This window comes from Equus przewalskii, chromosome 9 (assembly GCF_037783145.1).
Source record: "Equus przewalskii isolate Varuska chromosome 9, EquPr2, whole genome shotgun sequence".
Taxonomy (NCBI): Eukaryota; Metazoa; Chordata; class Mammalia; order Perissodactyla; family Equidae; genus Equus; species Equus przewalskii.
In genome coordinates this window covers 1,729,527-1,747,500 of record NC_091839.1, presented here as the reverse complement: position 1 = coordinate 1,747,500, position 17,974 = coordinate 1,729,527, and the positions used below count along the sequence as shown (strand labels likewise).

General features: G+C 35.8%; 1 protein-coding gene across 14 annotated transcripts in view; it reads right to left on the bottom strand.

The window, feature by feature from the left end:
- The window catches only part of URI1 (URI1 prefoldin like chaperone), an 83,363-nt gene that overhangs the window by 14,857 nt on the left and 50,532 nt on the right, over positions 1–17,974 (bottom strand). For 13 of the 14 annotated variants that reach the window (XM_008528297.2, XM_070632512.1, XM_070632510.1 and 10 more), the window contains 2 exons: positions 14,519–14,597; positions 13,097–13,232 (listed from right to left, as the gene is read on the bottom strand). In XM_008528297.2, coding sequence (XP_008526519.2) covers positions 13,097–13,232; positions 14,519–14,597 — 215 coding nt within the window. The remainder of the gene's footprint in view (positions 1–13,096; positions 13,233–14,518; positions 14,598–17,974) is intronic. The other variant, XM_070632515.1, reaches the window with a different exon arrangement.

The window sequence follows — 17,974 nt, the reverse complement described above, 5'->3', positions numbered from 1 at the left end:
AGAAAACTCTAACTGGAATCCTAAAAAACAAGATACCATATTCACGAAACAAGAACAGTATGCTCTATCAGAGGAACATTTAAAGAACGACGACAACAAAACAAACAAAAAATCCAGAGCTCCTGGAAATTAAAATGTACAGAAATAGAAAAAGAAAAAAGTCAACCCATAATTCCACAGATAAAGTAAAAGAAATCACTTCAAAACTTATAACAAAGAGATGGACAATGGGAGAAGGAAATTATCAAAGAAATCATATTAAAAATTTCCCAGAACCGTAGGACATGACTCTGCACAGTGGAAGGACCTACCAAACACCTAGCAAATAAATGTTACAAGATTCACAACAAGGCATCTCAGATCCCGGGGAACAAAGACAGGAATCTGAAGCTTCCAAAGAGAAAAAGATGTTACAGACAAAGGACAGAGAACAGCAACAGGTTCTTCAACAGCAACACGTAAGACAGAAGGTAACAGGGGAACATCTTCAAATTTCTGAGGAAAAAAGTATCTAAAACCTAGAATTCTCTAGTTACAAAAAGCAGGAGTATAAAAAATATTTTCAGACATACCAAATTTCAAAAAATTTATCTCCCACATACATTCCCAGAACATTACTAAAAGCTATGCTCCAACAAAATGAGTAAAACTTGAAAGGAAACGCCATGGGAACTAAGAAACAGGGAATGAGTAAGAGGCAAAGACAAGGTATAATGGTAAATGAGAACACCAGAAAGATAGCTGTCCTTTGTTCAAGACGGGAGCCAGGCCAAATCGAAACAAGACGATGAAGAACTCACTAAAGAGCTCTCTAAGAATAAAATCAAAGTGTCTGTCTGAATTAATGACAGATACATATCATTATGTAACAAAAAAAAGAAGTTGACGTCAAATGAAAGGCTATACAAGAATGGAAACATAAAGCATGAACACTGATTTAACAAAAATTGTAACAGAAAATATTAAGAAGATGGGAGGAGTAAGGAGAACACCACGTAAATGATCTAAATGCTCTCCTTTAATGATAGGCAGGTAGCTAAGGGATACTACATAAAACTGGAAAAAAAGAAATCAAGAAAATAGAACATGAAAATTACTGGGAAAATATAGATAAAAAGAACAGAGCAAAAGATAAAGTAATTACCTCCGGGGAATGGGAACTGTGAACCAAGAAGGACTGAGGAGTATCCTGCTATTTCTTCATTATACGTTTTAAAAAGGTATATGTTTTAAAGCTATATATGTTTATTATATAGATACAACCAAAATCATTAATTTATACTTTGTAACAAAGTATCAATACACTTAAGATATGCTTCACTGAAAATACTCAAGAATGCACATATTGCCAATAAATCATAAAACTTTGTTGACGGCTATTCAAATTTGCCATGATACATATTCCACACATACTTCAAGCTCCTAACCTCTCCCACCTCCGAACAAGTAAACTTGACTTTATTACTGTGAAGATTTGGATCTTCAACTTCATTAACCCAAATATTCTTCAGCTAACCTACTTGCCTCTCTCTTTCTCACTGATACTTTCCAAACCTGCATTTTCTACCTATGCTTTTAATCCTACCACCTCCAGGATCTTGTCTCATTTCTTTCTCTTGAACCGTTAATCACTTACTACACTTACCACAAACACGCTCACGAATTTCCTATGCTCAAATAAAATCTTACCTAAAACAATAAAGACAAAATTACAGACTAAAAAGCTCCAAGCCCCTGTCCCTTTCCCCTACTCAAAAACTAAAAAAAAAACAACAGAAATTAACTAAAAGACCTTACAGGGGGTCTGGAAAACAGTCAAAGGTCTACAGCAACCAAACACACACTCAAAGAAAAAGTCAGTCAAAACGGCAGGAAATTTCATGACATTTTTACTTGCCTTTCCCCACTGTCTCCCCAGTGGGGAGCAGTTTTGGTCTGGAGAAAGTGGCAGCCCAGATCCCATTTCCCTCCCCTGAAGCATGGAGAACAGACCAGACCTTACTTGCAACATTCCAGCCAGTCTGGGCACTGCCTGAAGAACCAGAATCTGTCTTACCAAAACCAGATCCTGGGGGGTAGGGGGAGATCAGCCAGCACTGCTCACAGAAGCTGCAGGGGGATTATAGACTCACAGACACACCTGGGGCAAGAGACTCTGCAGAGTCACACACACACAATCTGAGGCTGCAAAGAGAAGCTGAGGTGAGAATGTTTGGGAACTTAAGACGTTCAAAAGCAGCCATGTACACAGGAAATTTAAAAATCCACACACAGACCCAAGAAAGACATATGCTCAGAAAACACATGCAAGGCCATAACCTTCCACTTTGGGCTGATAAAAAGGCTTAGCTGGCAAGCCCAGCTTATTAGTGAAGGTCCTCCTCACCAGTCTGCAAGCCTAAGAAAGGTGGCTGTTTCTTCAAATGCCCAATTTTCATCAAAAAATTAAAAGGCATACAATAAACAGAAAAATATGGCCCATTCGAAAGGACAAAATAAATCCAGAAACTGTCCCTGAAGAAATACAGGCATCAGAAGTACCTGACAAGCACTTAAAAAAACTATCTTCAAAATCCTCAAAGAGCTAAAGAGAAACACACAAGGAAATAAGGAAAATAATGTATGAACAAAATGAGAATATCAACAAAGAGATAGAAATTATAAAAAGAAACCAAACAAATTCTGAAGCTGAAAAATTTAATAACTCTATTGAAAAATTCACTAGAGGGGTTCAATACTATATTTGAGCAAGCAGAAGGAAAAATCAGGGTACTTTAAGATTGGACATTTGAAATTATCAAGTCTAAGAAGTAGAAAGAAAAAAGAATGAATAAAAGTGAACTGAGCCTCAGGAACTTATGGAATACTAACAAGTAGACCAATACACACATTAACATAGTCTCAGAAAGCAAAAGAAGAAAAACTAGCAAAGAGATCATTTGAAGAAATAATGGCCAAAAAATCCCCCAAATTTGACAAAAGACATATATCTATAAATCCAAAAAGCTCAACTCACTCCAAGTAGAATAAATCCAAGGAGATCAACTCCAAGACACGTACTCAAACTTTTGAAAGACAGAGAATCTTGAAAGCAGCAAGAGGAAAGTGATTCATCACATATAAGGGATCCTCAATGAAAATATTAGCAGATTTCCCAGCAGAAACCTTGGAAGCCAAAAAGTAGTGAGCTGAAATACAGTCATGCACCACATAACAAGGTTTCAGTCAACAAAGGACAGCATATATGACCCATAAGATTAGTACCATACAGCCCAGGAGTGCAGTAGGCTATACCACCCAGGTTTCTGTAACTACACTCTACAATGATCACACAACAACAAAATCACCTAACTATGCATTTCTCAGAATATATCCCCATCATCAAGCAATGCATGACTGTATTTAAAGTGCTGAGAGAAAGAAACTAACAACTGAGAATCCTATATCCAGCAAAACTGTCCTTCAAAAATAATGGAGAAATTAAGAATTTCCAAACAAAAACTGAAGGACTTCCTTATTACTAGACCTGCCATACAAGAAAGGCTAAAAGAAGTTCTTCAGGTTGACATGAAAGGTCACTAGACAATAACATGAGATCATATGAATATTAAAAAATCTCCAGTCAAGATAAACATGGCCTAAAAATAAAAGCCAGCATTATTGCCATTATGGTATGTAACTCCACTTTTTATTTGCTACAGGATGTAAAAGAGATGTCTATAAAAAATCATTACAACTTTATGTTAACAGGCACACAATGTTCAAAGATGTAATCTGTGACATCAGTAACATAAGGGGGGGACACACAGTTGTATAGGAATAGAGATTTTATATGTGACTGAAGTTAAGTCAGTATCTATTCAAAATACCCTGTTATAACTTTAGGATGCTGTATGTAATCTCCATGACAATCACAAAGAAAGTACCTATAAAATATTAATAAGGAAGTGAGAAGGGGATCAAAACGTTTTACCACAAAAAAATCAACCAGGGGCTGGCCCGGTGGCACAGCAGTTAAGTGCGCACATCCCGCTTCAGCAGCCCAGGGTTTGCTGGTTCAGATACTGGAGGTGGACATGGCACTGCTTAGCAAGCCATGCTGTGGTAGGCATCCCACATACAAAGTAGAGGAAGATGGGCAGAGACGTTAGCTCAGGGCCAGTCTTCCTCAGCAAAAAGAGGAGGATTGGCAGCAGATGTTAGCTCAAGGCTAATCTTCCTCAAAAAGAAAAAAACTCAACTAAACACAAAGGAAAGCAGTAATGAAGAGAAAAAGAGACAAAAGCTATAAGACATACAGAAAAGAAATAACAAAATGACATAAGTCCTGCCCTGTAAATAATTACTATAAATGTCAATGGATTAACCACCCAATCAGAAGGCAGAGATTGGCAGAATGTATTTAAAAAATAAAAAACAGAATCCAACTATATGCTGTCAACAAGAGACTCACTTTAGATCTAAGGACACAAGTAGGTTGAAAGTGAAAGGATGGAAAAGATATTCCACACAAATAGTAACCAAAGGAGAACGAGTGTGGCTATCCTAATATGAGACAAAATTAAAAAGTTAAAAAAGGTTACATGAGTCAAAGGTTATTTTACATTGATAAAAATGATCAATCTAATCTATCAAGAAGATATAACAATTATAAACATATACATACTTAACAACAGAACCCCAAATAAATGAAGCAGACATTGACAGAATTCAAGGGAGAAATAGTCCTCCAATAAGAATTGGAGACATCAACACCCTACTTGCAATCAAGGACAGGACAATCAGAAAAAAGAGCAATAAGAAAATAGAGGACTTGAACAACATCTACTAGACCTAACAGATACACACACAACACTCCATCCAACAGGAGCAGAATGAACATTTTTCTAAGGGAAACATGGAATATTCTCCAAGAAAGACCAAACGATAGGCCATAAAACAAGTCTTTAAAACTTTAACAGGACTGAAACCATACAAAGTATTTTTTCCAATCACAATGGAATAAAACTAGAAATCAATAACAGAAGGAAAAGTGGAAAATTCACAAATACGTGGAAATTTAACAAAACACTGAATTAATCAATGCATCAAAGAAGAAATCACAAAGCAAGTTAGAAAATACTTTGAGACCAGTGAAAATAATACAACACACCAAAACTTATGGGATAACGTGAAAGCAGTGCTAAGAAAGAAATTAACACTTATAAACACCTACATTAAAAAAGAAGACAGACCTCAAATCATAACCTAACTACATGCTTTAAGGAACCTGAAACAGCAAAGAAAACTAAGCCCAAAGCTAGCATAAGGAAGGAATACCAACAATTAGAGTAGAGACAAACAAAATAGAGAATAGAAAAGCAATAGAGAAGAATCAACAAAACCAAAAGTTGATTCTTTGAAAAGACCAACAAAATTGACACATCTTTACCTACATTGACTAGGAAACAGAAAAGACTCAAATTACTAAAATCAGAAATAAAAGTGGAGACATTTCCACTTATTTTCTAGAAATTAAAAGGATCATAAAAGAATATTATGAAAAATTGAATTCCAATAAATTGGATAACCTAGATAAACAAATTCCTAGAAACATATGCACTACTAAAACTGATAGAACAAGAAAATCGGAATAGACCTACAAGTAAGGAGATTGAATCAGTAATCGAAACCTCCCAACAATGAAAAGCCCAGGAACCAATGGCTTCACAGATGAATTCTACCAAACATTCAAAGAATAATACCAATTCTCAAACTCTTTCAAAATATTGAAGAGGAAGGAAGACGTTCTATGAGGCCAGTCAAAGACACTAAAGGAAAAGAAAACTACAAGCTCATATCCCTTATGAACGTATATGCAAAAATCCTCAACAAAATGCGAGCAAATGGGGGGTGGAGGGAGGAGGAACTGGAGAAAGCTACAAACCTCCAGTTATAGGTAAGTACCAGGAATGTAACATACAACAAGATGACTATAGTTACCACTGCTGTATGACATACATGAAAAGTTAAGAGAGTAAATAATCCTAAGAGTTGTCATTACAAGGAGAAAATTTTTCTTTTTTCTCCATTTCTTTTTATTTTATCTATACGAAGTGCTAGATGTTAACTAAACTTATTGTGGTAATCATTTCGCCATATATGTAAGTCAAACCTTTATGCTATATACTTGAAACTCATACAGTGATATATGTCAATCATATCTCAATAAAACTGTGAAAAAAAATGCTAGCAAACAAAACGCAGCAGCACTATATTAACAGGATGTAGGAGATAAAACCACCAAATGACTATCTCAACTGATACAGAAAGACTTTGGCAAAATCCAACACCACTTCATGATACAGAACACTCAATAAACTAAGATTAGACGATCACTTCCTAAACATGACAAAGGCCATACATGAAAACCCTAAATTGACATCATACTCAACAGTGAAAGACTGAAAGTTTTCCCCCTAAGATCAGGAACAAGATGAAGATGCCTACTATCACCATGTCTATTCAACACAGTACTAGAAGTTCTAGCCAAAGCAACTAGGCAAGAAAAAATAAATAAAAAGCATCCAAATTGGAAAGGAAGGAGTAAAATTATCTCTATTGGCAGATCATATGATCTTTTATGTAGAAAATGCTAACCATTACACAAACACACACACAAATTGTTCAAGAGCTAAAAAACACATTCAGTAAAGTTGCAGGATACAAAATCAACACTCAAAAATCAGTTGCATTTCCATACACCAGCAATGAACAATCTGAAAAACAAATTAAGAAAATAATTCCATTTATAATAACATTGACAAGAATAAAATATTTAGAAATAAATTTAGCCAAGGAGGCACAGACTTGACCACAAATTTAAAAGTGTTGCTGAAAGAAATTAAAGAAGAGACAAACAAATGGAAAGACATCCTGCGTTCATGGATTGGAGGACTTAATATTGTTAAGATGTCAATATCACCCAAAGCCATCTACAAGTTCAATGCAATCCCTATCAAAACCTCTACAAAACTTTTTCAAACACAGAAAAATCCATCCCAAAATCCACAGGGAATCTCAACAGACCCCAAACAGCTAAAACAATCTTGAAAAAGAAGATCAAAGTTGGAGATCTCATATTTTCTGATTTCAAAACTTACAACAAAGCTACAGTAATCAAAACACTGTCGTACTGGCAATAAGATAGACATATGGACCACAAAATAGAATAGAGAGCCCAGAAATAAACCCTCACATATGTTCAAATGATTTTCGACAATGGTGCCAAAACCATTCAATGGAGTGAGGACAGTCTTCAAAAAACAGCACTGGGAAAACTGAATATTCACACACAAAGGAATGAAACTGGACCCTTACCTTACACCATACATAAAAATTAACTCAAAATGGACGAAAGACCTCAATCAAGAGCTAAAACTATGAAATTCTTAGAAGAAAACACAGGGGGAAAGCTTCATCACACTGAATTTGGCAATCACTTCTTGGACATGATACCCAAAGCCCAAGCAACAAAAGAATAAACAGACAAATTAAGCTTTATCAAAATTGAAAACTTTTGTGCATCAAAGGACATTATCAAAAGAGTGAAAAGGCAATCCATAGAATGGGAGGAAATGTTTGCAAATCATACAGCTGACAAGGGACTAATGTCTAGAATATATAAAGAATTCCTAGAACTCAACAACAAAAAGACAACCCAATTTCAAAATGGGCAAAGGATTTGAATTGACATTTCTCTGAAGACTTTTCTACAAATGGCCAACAAGCACATGAAAAGATGCTCAACATCCTTAGTCATTACTCTCATTAGAGAAATGCAAATCAAAACCAGAAAGATATACCAATCCATTAGGATGGTTATTATCAAAAAGAAGGTAAATAACGAGTGTTGGCGAGAATGTGGAACCACTGGATCCTTTACACGCTGCTGGTGGTAATGTAAATGGTACAACCACTGTGGAAGACACCATGGTGACTACTCAAAAACAGAAGTACTGCACAATCCTACGATCCCACTTCTGAGTATACACTCAAAGAATTAAAAGCAGGAATTGAACAGATATTTGTATATCCATGTTCACAGCAGCATTCCTAACAGCCAAAAGGTAGAAACAACCCATGTGTCCATCAAAATACGAACAAATAAACAAAAGGTTGTATATACACACAACAGAATATTATTCAGCCTTAAAAAGGAAGGAAATTCCAATACGTGCTACAACATGGAAGGACCTTGAAAACATTATATCAGTGAAATGAGCCAGTCACCAGAAGACAAATATTATATGATTCTATTTATGAGGTATCTAGAATAGTCAAATTCATAGGGAAAGAAAGTAGAATACTGGTTACCAGGGGCTGGTTGGAGGGATAATGGGGAATTACTGTTTGCAACACAGTTTTAGTTTGGGAAGATGAAAAAGCTCTTGAGATGGGTGGTGGTTACAGTTAAACAACAACATGAACGTACGTAATGCCACTGAACTGTACATTTAAAAACAGTTAAAATGGTAAACTTTATGTTATATGTATTTTACACAATAAAGGGAAGGCAAGAAGGGAGGGAAGGCGGGAGGGATGGAGAAAGGAAGTCAGTTGAATGGGGAGACGATAAGAAGTTATCAATTTCAAAAAAGTTTGACAGCACATTGGGTTCGCAAAGGAGTAGGCAGTCACGATCTTCAGACTGGCATTATCGAAGTTAAAACCACATACCCCTTTATGCCACTGATTCAATCCCAGTCATTTATCCTACAGATCTAGATACACAAGTACAAAACGATACATACATACACACAGGTTATTTATTATACTTTTGTTTTTAACAGTAAAAACCTGAAAACAACCTAAAAGCTTATCAGTAAGAGACTGGTTACATAACTTACGGTGTATCCATATAACATAATGCCACACAGTCATTAAAAGAAGGAGACAGCAAGAGGCAAAAAAACATGTGCTACCATTTGAGTGGTTGTGTATGTGGTGAGTTGGGAATGCCTCAGTCTGTGGATATAAACACACAAAATAATAAGTAAGATACCAACAACAGTGATGCATCCAGGTTGGTCAAGTGGATGCCAAGGGACAGGAGAAAGAGGGATACTTATATTTCAATAAATATCCTTTAAATTTTATCATATCCATATATAACGTATTCAAATAAATTAAAAGTCACTCTCCAGGGGGCCGGCCCCGTGGCTGAGTGGTTAAGTTCGCACGCTCCACTGTAGGCGGCCCAGTGTATCGTCGGTTCGAATCCTGGGCGCGGACATGGCACTACTCATCAAACCATGCTGAGGCAGCGTCCCACATGCCACAACTAGAAGGACCCACAACAAAGAATATACAACTACGTACTGGGGGGCTTTGGGGAGAAAAAGGAAAAAAATTAAATCTTTAAAAATAAAAAAAATTTTTAAAAAGTCACTCTGCATTCTCCCCCATACCTTTCTCGCCCTTAGCAACCGCTCCTCTACTTTTCGTTTTATCAATCTGCCTATTCTAAATATTTTACGAAAGTGGAATCATACAATATGTAGTCTTTTGTAGCTGACTTTTTTCACTTAGCATAATGTTTTCAAGGTACATTTCTTTTTCTTGCTGAACAACATTCACATTTTATTTATCCATTCATTAGTTGATAGACGTGGGTTGTTTCCATTTTTTTGGCTATTATGGATAATGCTGCTCTTAACATTCGTGTATGAGTTTTTGTGGAGACGTATGTTTTTATTTCTCCTGGGTATAATAATATTGAGGTGTGGAATAGGGTAATATGATAACTTAGTGTTTAATTTTGTGAAAAACTCCAAACTGTTTTCCAAAGTGGCTGCACCAGTTTACTTTCTCACCAGCAACATATAAGGGGTGCAATTTTCCACATCCTCGCCATTATATGTTATTGTCTGTCTTTTTATCATTGCCAACCTAGTAGGGATGAAATGTATCTCATCGTGGTTTTCACTACCAATTCACTTTTGACAAAGGTACAAAGGCAATTCAATGGAGAGTATTTTCAACAAAAGACATTGGACCAACTGGACATCCATATGTAAAAAGATTGAACTAAACCTCATACCTTACACAAAAATTAACTTAAAATGCATTACAGATCTAAGTGCAAAATTTCAACTATAAACATTTTAAAAGAAAACACAGAAGAAAATCTTCATGAACTGAGGTTAGGCAAAGAGTTCTTAGATATGACACCAAACACATGATCCATAAAAGAAAAAAGTAATAAACTGGACTTTAAAATTAAAAACTTTTGCTCTAGAAAAACCCTGTTAAGAGAATAAAAAGACAAGATGCAGACTAGGAGAAAATATTTTCAAATCACAGAGTCGACAAAGGCCTTGTATCCAGAATACATAAAGAACTCTCAAAACTCAAGGGCAAGAAAAATACAACCCAAGTTTTAAAAACGGACAAAAGACTTCAACTGATGAAAGAGGATATACAGATAGCAAATAAGTACATGAATCAACCCTCAACATCATTAGCCATTAGGGAAATGCAAATTAAAACCACTATATACCTATTCAAATGGCTAAAATTTTTAAAAATGACAATACCAAGGGCTGATAAGGACACAAAGCTACTAGGATTCTCATACCCTGCTGTGGTTGAAGAGATGTAAAACAATACAGCCTCTATGGAAAACAGCTTGGCAGTTTCTTAGGAACCGAACATACACTTATCATTAAGACCCAGCAATCCCACTCGCAGGCATTTAGCAACAGCAATGAACATTTATAGTCACACACAAACCTGTACACAAAGGCTTGCTGCAGTTCTGTTCATAATTGTCAAAAAATGGAAGCAACCCAAATGTTCTTCAATGGGTGAACAGAAAAAGTGTGGTACATGCATACAATGGAACAATACACAGCAGTAAAAAGGAAAAACTTTTGATACACAGAACAACCTGGATGAGGCATTATGGTGAATGAAAGAAGCCAGTCTCAAAAGGGTACAAAGTGTATGATTCCATTTGTACGACATTCTGGAAAAGGTAACACTAACAGTGAGACAGACAGATCAGTGGCTGTCAGGCCTCAGCGGCAGAGGTTCACAGCATGGTCACAAAAGAAAAGCATGAGAGTGTTTCTGGTGTGATCCTGTATCCTATTCTGTTTCCTGATAGTGGTGATGGTTAAACAAATGTTTGCATGTGTTGTAACTCACAGGAGAGTATACCAAATAGAAAGTCAATTTCACTCTGATCATTTCAAACATTAGAAAAAAACTTTAAAAAGCTGGTCATATTCATGTTAAATGGCAAAAATTCAAGATGTGAGCACAAATGGTAGGGCACCATTAGAAATCATCATCCCCAGAGGCAGCTCTCCTCTGAGCCCTTTTCTTGTTGTTGTTTTAAACCTGTTTTGTCTTTCATTTTGACTTCCTTCTTAAAAGACAATCACGTCCCTCCACCCTCCCCAATCACCCTGTCAACAGTGAGGTAGGTGACTGCACGTTTAACTTGTTATATATTTCTTCTGCCTTCAGAAAAATAAAGTATCTTTTCTTAATAAATGTTAAGTATAACAATAAGCCTAAACATTTTATTCAGTTATTATAAATTATTATAAAACTGTATGAATAAAACTTGTTAGAATTCATCTATCATAATAGGTTCTCAAATACAATTTATACATATGTATTCTGAAAATTATTTCAGATACATATTGATCCCAAAAGTTATGATGTTTGGTTAGTTCCTAAAACCATATTTAACAGTGCAAAGTGATTTACCAAAAGACATTACGCTATTCTAAAGCTCCATTCTATTCTATTAAAACTATTCCCCCATTAATATATGAAGGCATAACTGATTCTAAAGATTTCTTTACTGAAATATCCATATGAAAAGCAAAGTGAACAAACTCAACAGACTATGAACTGACTTCATATCAGCAGAGCTTCCCCAGTAAATAAAGCAAGCCTTCTCCATTAAGAAAGGCCTGTAATGAAGAAGCACGCCCATTCTCTTTCCTCCAGCATACTGGACTGACTTTAATGCAGTAATGCCAAAAGAACTATCGTTGCCAGAAATTGCATACAGGTCTAACAATAAGATTCTGATTAGCGTCATAAAAGATCAAAATAAGTATCAGTTATAAACTTGTAGAAATTGATTTGCAAGTACAGTCACCAAATATAGATCCCAGAATTTCACTGAGTAAATGAGTGCTCTAACTAGTACCCACTCTTACATAAGCGAAATAATTTCAGCGTTAGAAGACTCAGCTGTTTTGTATCTATATCACCTCATTTATACAGAAGGATCCTCAAAAGTTTATTTTCAAACACACATTTAACTAAAAGGTTAAAAAGCAGGTAGGGAGGACATTATGCTATCAATTTAAGTATGCTGTTATAGAAATAAAAACATAGATTAGATATTAAATAAACCTAATTTTAAAATGCAACTAAGCTAGAACCCAAGCCAACCTATCCAACTACAAAATGTGTGTGTGGATGTGTATACACCGATAAATACTACCACAGATAAAGAAAACTAAACAACTATCTCAATCAAACGAGGCAGAGACCTCAAACCACTTACGCATAAGCCACCACTTTAGGTGGCACCTCTCCACACTTGATCTCTTCTTCTGTGAAATGAAAATACGACTCCTTCTAAACCAAAAAGCACGTTAAGAATTGTTTCCACTTTTGCTAATAGGTATTTCTTTTAGTAAGTAGAAAGTAAATTCCTTCTGTGTATTAAAGTATTAAAATTAAGTCTATAAAAGCACTTAAAATAAATCAATTATAAAATACAAAATGACCCCAATTCTCATGTCTTCCCAACTTCTATCTACAAAACCACGTGTAATTACTTTTACACTTTATCATTTCTGAAAACATATTAATGTGGGTGATATTTCCAACCCAGACGTTCCATTCTCCAGCTCACATTCTCAAATGCTGGTTCTCCTCACACTACCTGTGATTCAACAGATTACAAACAGCCCGGACTGATAAATCACGGAAAGTACTCTCAATAACTAACAGTCAGTCAGCTTGGCAATCTGTGAACCAATACACATCCAGCAAGGAAACATCATTTATAACTGGTACATACGTTCTTTCCGGTGCTCGACTAGGCCCACAGCCTGCTTTGCTGAGCACTTTGCAAACCAGTTGTCCCCGAGTAAAACAGTGACTTCATTAGTGTGGACAAGTTTTCCTGGCATGAAGGCAAAGGGGCCAAATGGTACCTATTGTTTAAAGAAAAAAGGCAAAAAATTAAAACCACTACAAAATACATTTTATGAAACACAAGCATTAAAAGCTCTGAGTTGAGGTCTTTTTAATCTATACACTAAGAAAAATAAAATGTCAACTTCACAGAAATTTAACATTAAAGTTTCACTAGGAAAACCTGTAGAAAATTGTTCTAGGTTTATAAATCAACATGAAAACAGGAAAAGAAATAAGCACATTTACATACACCTTCAGAGAAATCAGCATTGTCTCTGAACGTTTATACTTTTTGTTCATTCATAAATCTAAATGAAAGCAAACTAGTAATGACATACTAAGTTAATAAACAATTCCTTTGACAAAAAAACCTGAAAATTATTTCCTATAAAATAGCCCAAATTTTTTTTTAGATTTTTCCTTTTTCTCCCCAAAGCCCCCAGGTACATAGTTGTACATTTTTAGTTGTGGGTCCTTCTAGTTGTGGCATGTGGGATGCTGCCTCAGCATGGCCTGATGAGTGGTGCCATGTCCACGCCCAGGATTCGAACTGGTGAAACCCTGGGCTGCCAAAGCAGAGCACGCAAACTTAACCACTCGGCCACGGGGCCGACCCTAGCCAAATTTCTTTTGCACAGTAAGAATTAAATAAATGGCTTTAATGAGTCTACAAGATTTACAAAATACTTGGGCTAGTATAATAAAGAACAATAAATACATTTACAAAAAATTTCGTCTGGTATAATTAAAAACAAAGTCTTCACAAAAAAGAATATTTACGCAATGAAAGACTCTAATCCAGGGCACACAAAGAGATTGCTATGTTGATGTAAAGATCATTCAAACAAAAATTAGCAGCACCTTTTTATATAAAATCAACATTCTTGGGTTTAATTCTGTGAATTACACAACAGTATAGTCTATTACTGCTCTGGCTAACAGGAAATAACTAAATGCCAGATTTCTGTCATAATTACAGTTTTCTAACATAGTAAATTTGCATACCAAAAGTCAAATCTTGTGCTAACATTTATGCCATTTATGTTGCCATAATGTGATAATTTAACATAAACCTGAAAAAAAGGAAAAGTAGTAAATTACCAACTATTCCTACAATTAGTGTATTATTATAAGGTAAAACAAACAAGCCTTCCTTGCTATGGTAGTCACCTCTGATACAGTCCATCAGCTTAGTGATTTGTGAGTTAATACACACAAAGCAAAGAAACACCTTCTTACTTTACATGGTTAATATCTTTACAAGAAACCATATACTACTTTAAGAGAAACACACCAAACATACCATGATATTATAAGACAACTTATCAGGCAAGGTGCTGAGTCTTTCTTGAAGGGCATTATAGTCATTATCTACCTTCTTCCTGTTGACAAAAATACCAAACACTAAATGAATACACAAATTAACAATTCCTCGAGGAGGCTATATATCATAAGACAAGCTAATAATCAAAGACCTAATTTTAGCAATTTAATGATTAAAGTACATTTTAATTTTAAAATCCTGTTTTTACAAAGTTTAGCAATGGCCTTATTTCACCATCCATTTATCAAAAAATTAAGACTCTCAGGGACTTTGGCTTTTAAAAGTAGAACACTCATGTCTTGAGAATTAGGGTTTCCTAAGGTAGATGACCATCTGAACTAATAAATAAAATTTGGAAATCAAAAGAGACAGTGAAGGAGGGCCTGATGTTTGGAGGAAAACAAGGACTCAAGATAAAGAAAGAAGAGGTTTAATAAAGCTTTTGAGTGAATGAACATTGGCGGTAGAGAAGAAACCATGAAGATGAAATTACCAGATGCTTCAGTCCTGCTCAGAAAACTTTAGGCTGAAAAGCGTGGAGTCCTCAAGCCTTGGGTTACCCTGCCACTGAGTGAGGTGAGAGAGTCAACCAGGGACAGAAGAAACGAGGTGGAGGTAAAACAAAAAGCCATGCTGATTTGGCTTTGGACTCTGTTTTATGTTATATCAAAACAAGCTACCTAATAAATTAATTTCAGACAACCAAAAGATGTAATTGTGTAGGAGTAAAGATGGCCATATGTTTCCACACCAAGAACCCTACTCAGGTCTTACACCTGCTGGAAACGAACAGGTCTATGCCAAGAAGCCTGTTTCAAACCTTCTCTGGAGATTAGTTTTCCTGATGGGTCCCTGCTAGGGTGCAGGCGGTAGGCAAAACAGGCCACCGAAATGTTTTAAAGCAGAAGGGTGTTGTCAATTTAAAAAAAAAAAAAAAGTCACCAATTCAGTAAGTAATTTAAAAGAACATGTAGACATTGTCAAACTGAAATTACAATAAATTGCAACATAGATAATCACTCTCTAGATAATAAAAATGACTGCTCTATAAACATCAAGGAATTGGTTTCGGTTTACTCCTTAGCTCCCCTAAAGCAATCGTGGCAGAATTAATAAAAATCATCTGACTTAATCTTAAAAATATCAAGGAATTTCACATATATTATGTTATTCATCCTAAAAATATTCCTGTGGTGAATGTCACTTATCAACATTTTCCTCTTACAAAAGAGAAAGTAGAAGGAAGACGGAAAAGAGAGACATTTAAGAGAAAGCATATCTCCTCTATCAACGAGAGGTAGGCAACGAATTTAACCTAGGTCTTCTGACCTCTCGCAAGCAAGGCTTTTCATCATCTAGAGTTCAAGTGCTTTTTTTAAACTTTCCACCAAAATCCTTTTTAAAAAATAAACATAAAGTGTCTTTATTTTATTTGTTGAAGACAAAAATCATCCTTCTGAATACATCTTTATATGAATAAAATGGTAAACAACTTCATGCACAGAGCTCTGCACCAGAAAGAACATGGCTTTGAAGTCAGAGCAGAGGGTGAACGGCAGCTCCACCACTTAGCAGACACAATGAAGCCTACTCTTAGTGTCTTCAATGGTAAAACTGGAGTGACACCCGACTATCTCGCGGGTTCCAGAGCACTACAGAGAAGGGGTTTAACACCCTGCCCAGCACTGAACATCTACACTGACCATCCAATACCCCTTTTTTCTATGAAGTCTCAAAAAACACCAATTCTAAAATTTTCAAGAAAGACTATTATCCACTAGGATGAGATTCCACTATCCATTCAATTTGATACAAACAGCACAACGTACGGAAAGACAGTACAGCTAAACGCAACCATTTAGGGGGCTTTGGAAACAGGCGTGGTGTGAACAATAAATGAGATACTGTCTGTAAAGAACTGATTTGATGCAATGCCTGCATAAACACTCCCTATTAAATCTATAGAAGACTAACAGTTTAAATGTTTTAGATGAGTAATTTTACAAATGCTCAAGGACTATACATCAGCTTAGATGTCTAAATGTCCCTACAATTGTTAAAAAGCTGGTATTAAAATTAGCATTTAGGGGCCAGCCCAGTGTTACAGTGGTTAAGTTTGCGCACTCTGCTTTGGCAGGCCAGGTTTTGCAGGTTCAGATCCCAGGCACAAACCTACACATTGCTCATCAAGCCATGCTGTGGCGGCGTCCCACATACAAAATAGAGGAAGACTGGCACAGAGGTTAGCTCAGGGCCAGTCTTCCACAACAAAGAGAGGAAGAGTGGCAATAGATGTTTTGCTCAGGCCCAATCTTCCTCACCAAAAAGAAAAAATAGCATTCAATGTCTTATTTTGCTAACTATTTCTGGAAAGGGAGGACTTTTAACAAAACATCTCTTTTTGTATATTAAAAGAACAGTAATTTCAACCTGAAGTAATATAAGAGATCAGTATCAGTATTCCAAATCAAGTACATTCAGTTTTAAACTTATCAATAATTCTCTCTAGAACAATAATATGGACATACTGGAGAATCATCAGACTGGAGCTACTATTTCTAAATTTTGAATTTTCTAAATATATAAAAAGAAAGGAGAAGATTTTAAGCCATGCAGAAATCCTTTTGGGAGGGAGGGAAGGAGAGACTCTGGGAGAAATGATGACTTGAGGAACTCTCTCTAAAGGTCCCACTAGTGGAAATAGTCAGGATCAAGGGCTTGGTCAAAGAGTTATCCCCAAATAGTCCTCCGAGTATTTAGGGCTTAAAGAATCTCATTAAAGATCACACAGCCTATGCAGCAGAAAATCCGAAAATGATTCTAAGAACCACTGTTAAGTGTTACAGAGATATGTACACGACCTTATCTGCACCAAAATTAGAACAAAAATTTTCCTGTTTTACTACTTAGAAACATGTAACTAATTTTTGGGCATTGTAGTCATTAAAGTACGTAGTCAAAAGAGGCAACTGTTTAAAATAATTTTTTTCAAACAGAAAACAGAACCCAGGTACAGTCAGGATAAACCCCTCAAGCCTACTTGTTTACAATATATGGACTTCCCTGTTTGGCTTCACCACATCTGATCCTTAAAGATTAGGTCAGCCTTCAATTCTTAATTTTAAAAAATTATCCAATAAGTAGGATTTAACTTGCATCCAGTATCCTCATGCAATGTCTCTTAGAGAAAATAAGAACTAGAGCGCTGCTCCAGAACATATAAGAAACTTTGACAATCTTCTTTGGAACCTTGCTAATCACGTGTACCTTTTGTTTTAAAAAGAAGCAGCAAAGAAAGACATCATAACATAGCTACAAATTAGCCTCAACTTTAAGGATGAAGATCAGGACACATCTCATGGGAAACACCTTCTATTTGTAAAAAGTAGGAGAGAAGGCAAGTTAAACGATGTGTATGCTCCAGTATTTACGGGT